General features: G+C 35.0%; 2 protein-coding genes across 2 annotated transcripts; one reads left to right on the top strand and one right to left on the bottom strand.

The window, feature by feature from the left end:
- The first annotated feature begins 884 nt into the window (after positions 1-884).
- LOC141657274 (10 kDa chaperonin, mitochondrial-like) lies at positions 885-3,113 on the top strand. Its single transcript, XM_074464445.1, has 3 exons — positions 885-1,166; positions 1,884-2,023; positions 2,847-3,113. Exons 1-3 carry the CDS (start codon positions 1,062-1,064, stop codon positions 2,893-2,895), a joined length of 294 nt encoding a protein of 97 aa, XP_074320546.1. The 5' UTR covers positions 885-1,061; the 3' UTR covers positions 2,896-3,113.
- A 24-nt stretch (positions 3,114-3,137) lies between these two features.
- On the bottom strand, positions 3,138-6,360 carry LOC141657275 (serine carboxypeptidase-like 45). Its single transcript, XM_074464446.1, has 10 exons — positions 5,961-6,360; positions 5,623-5,725; positions 5,417-5,512; positions 5,132-5,224; positions 4,964-5,034; positions 4,453-4,728; positions 4,179-4,300; positions 3,970-4,062; positions 3,747-3,864; positions 3,138-3,296 (listed from the first exon to the last, which is right to left on the bottom strand). Exons 1-10 carry the CDS (start codon positions 6,216-6,218, stop codon positions 3,144-3,146), a joined length of 1,383 nt encoding a protein of 460 aa, XP_074320547.1. The 5' UTR covers positions 6,219-6,360; the 3' UTR covers positions 3,138-3,143.
- Between the last annotated feature and the right edge of the window lie 212 nt (positions 6,361-6,572).

Genomic DNA, 6,572 nt, shown 5'->3' with positions numbered 1-6,572 from the left:
GGAATATCATTTTTTTGAATATCTGTCTTGTGTCTATAGTACACATTAAGAAATTAATCACAGAAAGAAAAAAAATAATGTTGTATATCCTTTTCTAATTAGTTTTTTTATGTGTGTTATTGGAATACACTTAGAATAACTGTTGTAATTTCTCTATAAGACCGTCATATTAATAAAGAGTAGGTTGGTCTGAATGATGAGTACTTTCATCTGCTAAACAAATGGTAAAATGGTCAGGGGTTCGATTTTGACCTCTTGCGAATAAAATATCAAAAACTTAGAAAAAGTTGGTTAGTATGAGTGGTAAGTAATTTTTCGATTTTGGCTACCCGACTTGTCGGTAATTGCTATGGAACTCCTTGTCAGCATAAGAAAAAGTAAACACCAATTCTCATTGAAGATGGACACTTTTCGTCACAAGTTGAAGACGGGCCAAATGTCGCCATTTTAACGACAAAATGTGACCATTTTAATGACTAACTGTTATAGCTTAGAAATTTGTTTTGGTAATTGTTTATCTAAAATGGTTACATTGACGTCTTAAAATGGATCAAATTTTACCATGTCTTTAACTTGTGAGTTGTGACGAAATTTTACCCCGTTTTCAGCGAGACTTGAAAAGTAAAACCGTTGCATAGAACAATGTGGACTGAGTACTACTAAGGACCTGTTCTTTTGGATTTAATTTCAGCTCTATTCAGTTCAGTTCAGCTTTATTCAGTTAAGTTCAGCTCTTGTCTTCACAAATTAATTTTTATTACAGTTCAGTTCAGATCCAATAAATTCAGTTCAACTTCATTAAATTAAGTTCAGTTTAGACAGTTTTAATTCAAAAGAATATACTCAACACATTGGAAATGAGAGAATAAGGCTAGGACAAATTGAGCCCATATGATTTAGACCAAGCAAACCAAACCCAATTACCCTCTAAACTAGAACCTTCTACCCATCACACTTTTGGGGGAAAAAACATAAATCTTTACATAAACCCTAAAGTGCTCCAATTAGGGTTTTTCAGTTAATCTGCAATTTCATTTACCAATAACCTTCACTCTGATAAAATGGCAAAGCGTTTGATACCCATGTTGAATCGTGTTTTGGTTGAAAAAATTGTGGCACCTGCTAAAACTACTTCTGGAATTCTGCTTCCTGAAACCAGCGCTAAGGTTGTTGAAATTTCTTCAATTTTTCAACATTATTGTGTTAGATTATTGTTGGGTTTTTGATTTTATGTAACTTTATATGTTTAATTTATCTGGGTTGTTGTTGGAAAGTTGTTTTCTTGTGTTAAATCTTCAAATTTGTGCAATTTATTGATTTTATTAATGTGTATACTTGTAATTTATTGATTTTGATTTTGTGATATTGTGAAAAATAATGCTGGGTATTATTGTGATGTATTAGTTGTATTGTTGGTAATTAGTTTTGTGGATTAAAGTTTTGATTTTGATGTGGTACTATATCAGTAAATCACATGGTTAATCGAGTTTCACTAGTAATGTATAGGTTGATTATACCTCTGATTCGATAGGTAAGCGGCGGAACGTATAAACGAAACATAATCTCACTCGACTAACGAATGAATGTATCCCGTCAGACTGAGATTACTAGTGAATTTTGATTACTAACGAATGAATGTATCCGACTAACGAATGAATGTATCCCGTCACACTATGATTACTAACGAACGAATGTATCTGTTTTCGTGCCATACATTTGAGGACTGTAAACGGTGTTTTAGTCCGTTAGAAGTGCGTTGTTTATCTAGTACGATTATATACACTGTTTCTTCTTCGCGTGAAATTTCAGCTGATCACTATCTCTTATGTTAACTTGGGTTATGTCTGTCTCTCTGATATTTGGGTTATGATTTGGTAATGTAGCTGAACTCTGGGAAAGTTGTTGCGGTGGGTCCAGGTCTTCGTAATAAGCTGGGGGAGAATATTCCTACTTCTGTCAAGGAAGGGGAAACTGTTCTTTTGCCAGAGTATGGAGGCACTACAGTGAAGCTTGGCGAGAAAGAGTATGTCATCATGTTTATTTGTTCTTATGCAATCACCATAATTTGTTTGTTGATGTTGTTTGTTGTTTATCTCAAAATTGTATGGTATTGAAAATTCCGAGCGTATGCTCGCTCTTAACACATTATCGTGTATCCTAGCCAATGATAAACATCCTTCCTATTTTCCTCAGATTCTACTTTATTATACTCCGTATATGGGAAGTGGTGGCTCACAGCTCACTTGTCATATTTCTTGAATGTATGATTGTGGTGGTAAAATTTCTGTTTTGTCACAGTCGTGATATCAGTGGTATCGGTTGTTGCCGTCTAATGTAGCTAAATTCGCCTTAAAACGCGGTAAATGTGGGCGTTGTAAACATCAAAAACTTTAAAATTTGGTTGAAAACATCGACGTTGCAGTCGATATTTAAAACTGTGGTGGCACGTTTGAACCTTGGCACTGTGGTGCCTTGAGCACGGATTTAAATTTTGGCCACGTCTCTTAGCCGTGATCAAGTTTTCAAGATTATGATGACCGCATTTAAATGTTTCATTTGCTGCATCACAGCTAGATTTCATCATGAGGACTGATTCAAAGATCAAGGCTAAAAACGATTTCTAAATCCATTTGGTTGAATACTTTGTATGATCTTTAATAGTCAACATTTCTTGTAAATTAACCACCATATCTCTTGTCTCGTATTCATATCTACGTGGTCAGCCACTCAAGTGCCTATTTGAATGTAATTCCACTCTGCAATGTGTTCTACTTTCCTTGTTGCTAGTCAAACTTGTATGCCAGTACAGGGATCCTTATATTCTGAGTTTTGATTTTGTGCCACAGGTATCATTTGTACCGGGACGAAGATATTCTCGGCACCTTGCATGACTGATGATAGTTGCCTGCCTTTTCTGGACGAAGATAATCTATTGCTATAAACACTATCGAGTATCAATTGTATTTGCTTAGGTTTTTCAAGGGGCACTAGCTAATTCCGTCATTTGAACACGGTTAAAATGAGACTAATCAAAATTGTTGTTTGAACTGCAAATTATGCTCTTCATTTTCAGTACTAAATGATATGATGGATTACAATCATTTCAACACTTATACTTTATCCAATTGGTTATATTGATTGTCTTAAGGTGCCTTTGGGAGAGGCTTTCCTTGAAGGAAAGAGCTAAAGAGCAGCATTGATCGTGCTGGTTGCGAAAATGGAACTTCATGCGCTGCGCCTCTTACGGTTGCAAATGTCAAGATATTGTCTCCAAAGGCTTGAGTCCACCCTCCAATCTGTGAGTCACACCCCCCTTATTAAACCATCAAATTGAACTTCCGAACGGTAATATTCGGGTCAATAGGTTGTGGCATTGCCATCCAACATGCACATTTTAAGTTGGGCCTGGTCAAGTCTTCGGTTCAAGTGCATATGGATTGACTCATGTTCCAATAAACACTTATAGCGCATGACTCACGTCGATCGGGTTTGAATCGTGTTTGTGTAACTCAGTGAAAGACCGTCTCTCACAAAGTCTGTGTTTCTTTGATAGAAGAAGAAGTAAATTGCATTTTCAGATCAGTTCTCTAAGATGACATTATTTTGGTGATTGGTCATTTCAGGTCAGACTATTTCCGGGTCCAAGATTGTTCAAATTAGACGGCTTGTCCGTTCTTGGATATATGTTGGGTCTGATCTAGTTTTTCTGTCTTGCCAATTTTACGGAATTAAATAAAACGGCGAACCTGGTTATCTTGTAACCAAATATTGTATGGCACGGTCTCGTTGAGCCCCATTTCCACTGCCAATCGATTAGCAAGGGTTCGTGTTCCGGTTAGTGGGATCACTGTATCTTGGTCACCACTGTTTTAAGAAAGAAAATCATTTGGTTAACTGAGCTGGTTTAGTTTTTAACCTGGCTCTTTAAATTAAATTATTGTTAAATTAGCAAGTTAAAGAAGTATTTACCTGTATAGAAGAACCCGAACACCAAGCCTCATTAAAGTGGCCAGTAAAGGAAGCGTAGACACTTCAGTGTCGTCCACATGATAGTTTACAACACTGTTTCAATGTGATCAACAAATACATGATAGTCACTAAGTAACGTTATTTTAGGATCTGAGTCCAAATCGACAAATATGGAAAACAAGCATAATATTATGTTGAAGAAGTGTTACCTGCTACAAATAGTCCATTCAGTGACACCCACAAGCTGTGCATGTAAAGCCTTCTGCACTTCTTGCTTTTTCAGGTAATTTGTTGTTTTATCTTCTTGACAAGCATCAAGTTTCTCATCCTTCTGTTATGTTCAAATAAATATCACAAGGTATAAAAACGGATAACGGACTAGCAGGTAACCGCCCATATGTAATAGAGATAACATGATTCGAACAAGTCAATTTGTGAAAGGAAAATGATGAATAAACGAGAGTTTAAATGATTTATTCTTACCAAATAGTGAGCGAGAAAGCGCTTTTGTTTGTATAAACAAACATCAACAATAATGTCATAAGGATTGAGGTAGACGCTCATTTCAGAATTCATTTTGTTCAACACCATACCGCATTCCGGTGTAAAAGCTTGTTTATAATATTGTCTTCTAATTTGTGAATAATTGCATACATTTTGTAGAAGACCATATGTTGCATCTGATATTATACCATGTGACCAAAGGTACTCTCCTCTTGAATTGAAGTCTGTGTTGAATTCTAGTAACGGATTTCCTAGCTGCACCAATAAATTTATCGTCATTTTCGAATTATTTCAAAATAAAATTTGATAAAACGGCCCTAAAATAGGCAGGAAAGTACATGTTTTTCTGCTTTTGTTTTGTCAAGTAACAATTTGAATATGTAAGTCGTCTTTTATGCTTTTGTGTTTCACATTACAAATCGTCGTCTTTTCACCATACGTATCAGTTATCACTAACAATGTATGAACTTGAAACAATTTAGGAACTTACAGCAATTCCCTTGAGATTTGATCCGAGGTTCGTCTTTAAGATCAGGTCGGCAAGCTGTGGTACATAATGCCCTGTTTCATCATTTTAAATTGGTTTCAATTTTAATAAACAATACTTTTTCCTGGATAAAAAAAAACAAGAAGTAAAAAAAAGGTAGTTGAATATAACCTGCATAACTCTCTCCTGTAATAAACAAGTCACTCTTTTTGTATTCAGGAAATTTAGTAAGCCACTTCTGAAGAAATTCAAGATTGTCTTTTGCTGAATGAAATAAAAACAAACTCAAGTTTATTAACTCACACATGGGAGAAATCACATAAAATTTGTGTGTTGTCGCGTTCAAACAACGTGGTTAGACTTTAGGTCACGTGTTTGAATCTTGTCTTTCTTTTCTATACTGGCGTTTGCGCCTCATTAAAATCAACTGATGAGAAACATGAACTAGGAAATAACCTGTAATTTCATCATTAACACTGTTATAGAATGATTTGTTAGAAGAATAGGAAAAACCAACTCCTGCTGGTGTTTCCAAGTATAACATATTTGCTTCTGGAATCATCAACAACAAAAATTATACACCCAATTAATGAATTCATATTTTTTTTTTCGTCGAGAATCTTGGTATAATCCAATACTCTACATATGATTGTTGTTTGTACCTTTGTTCCAGCTGTATTCATTGGTGACCAAGCCATTTTCACTAGGTCTGAAAGGTCCATGTTCCAAGAAGGCTCCATATCCAACAAGATGAACAACAGGCCCCTGAATTTAAAATTAAATATTAAAAATTAACGACATTAACAACTTCATTATCGTATGACATCAAAGGTTCGGATGTACACAATCTTGATTTTGCGTTGATAAACATAAATATCTTAAGAGTTTTGTTTACTAAGTGTCTTTGTTGAACACTTCTGTCTAGTAAAAAAACAGATTTGGAACGTTATAATACAAAAATTGCACCAAATGAACGAGTGATATATGTAGTAGAGAAAACGGGTTTGTGAAGAAGAAAACCTCCATTAAGCCAAAGAACAAGGGGCTTAGAGTCTGGATTAGTTTCGGCTTCGACAAAGTAGTAAAAGAGATGTCTTTGTTGGGCTTCGTCAACAGTGACATATCCAGCAAACTGCTTGAAATTCACTGTTGGTTGTCCTGGTAAATTTTTGATTAACTCAGTTTCAGGATAAGATGTAACTCGAGTTGTATAATGTATGAGAGTTGAAAAAAGTAGGAGGCATGTTATGGGTGACATTGATTACTAGAGGGAGTTAAAGTAAATGATTGATTTGTGAAAATGTTGTGAATAGTGTACTTAAGTTGATGGGTTTATATAAAGGGTTTGATTTGAGGAAAGGTGATTAATGTTATTTAAAGATTGTATTGGTGAATTCTCAAAATTTATTAATTATTGGTTTTGAGTTAGTTCATACTATATGTATAAGATGAGATTTTAGAGTATGGAATGGACACCATGGGGGTTACTAATTCGCTGAAATCCGGTGGATAGTGACTTGGTTCATTCACATTTGTATGATTATATTGCTTACTTGATATCTATAAATCGGGTTCTTCATTTAGTTTGTACTGTGAATTGAATATTAAGGTA

The sequence above is a fragment of the Silene latifolia genome, chromosome 5 (genome assembly GCF_048544455.1).
Source record: "Silene latifolia isolate original U9 population chromosome 5, ASM4854445v1, whole genome shotgun sequence".
Classification (NCBI taxonomy): Eukaryota; Viridiplantae; Streptophyta; class Magnoliopsida; order Caryophyllales; family Caryophyllaceae; genus Silene; species Silene latifolia.
This window is presented reverse-complemented; position numbering and strand designations above follow the sequence as displayed.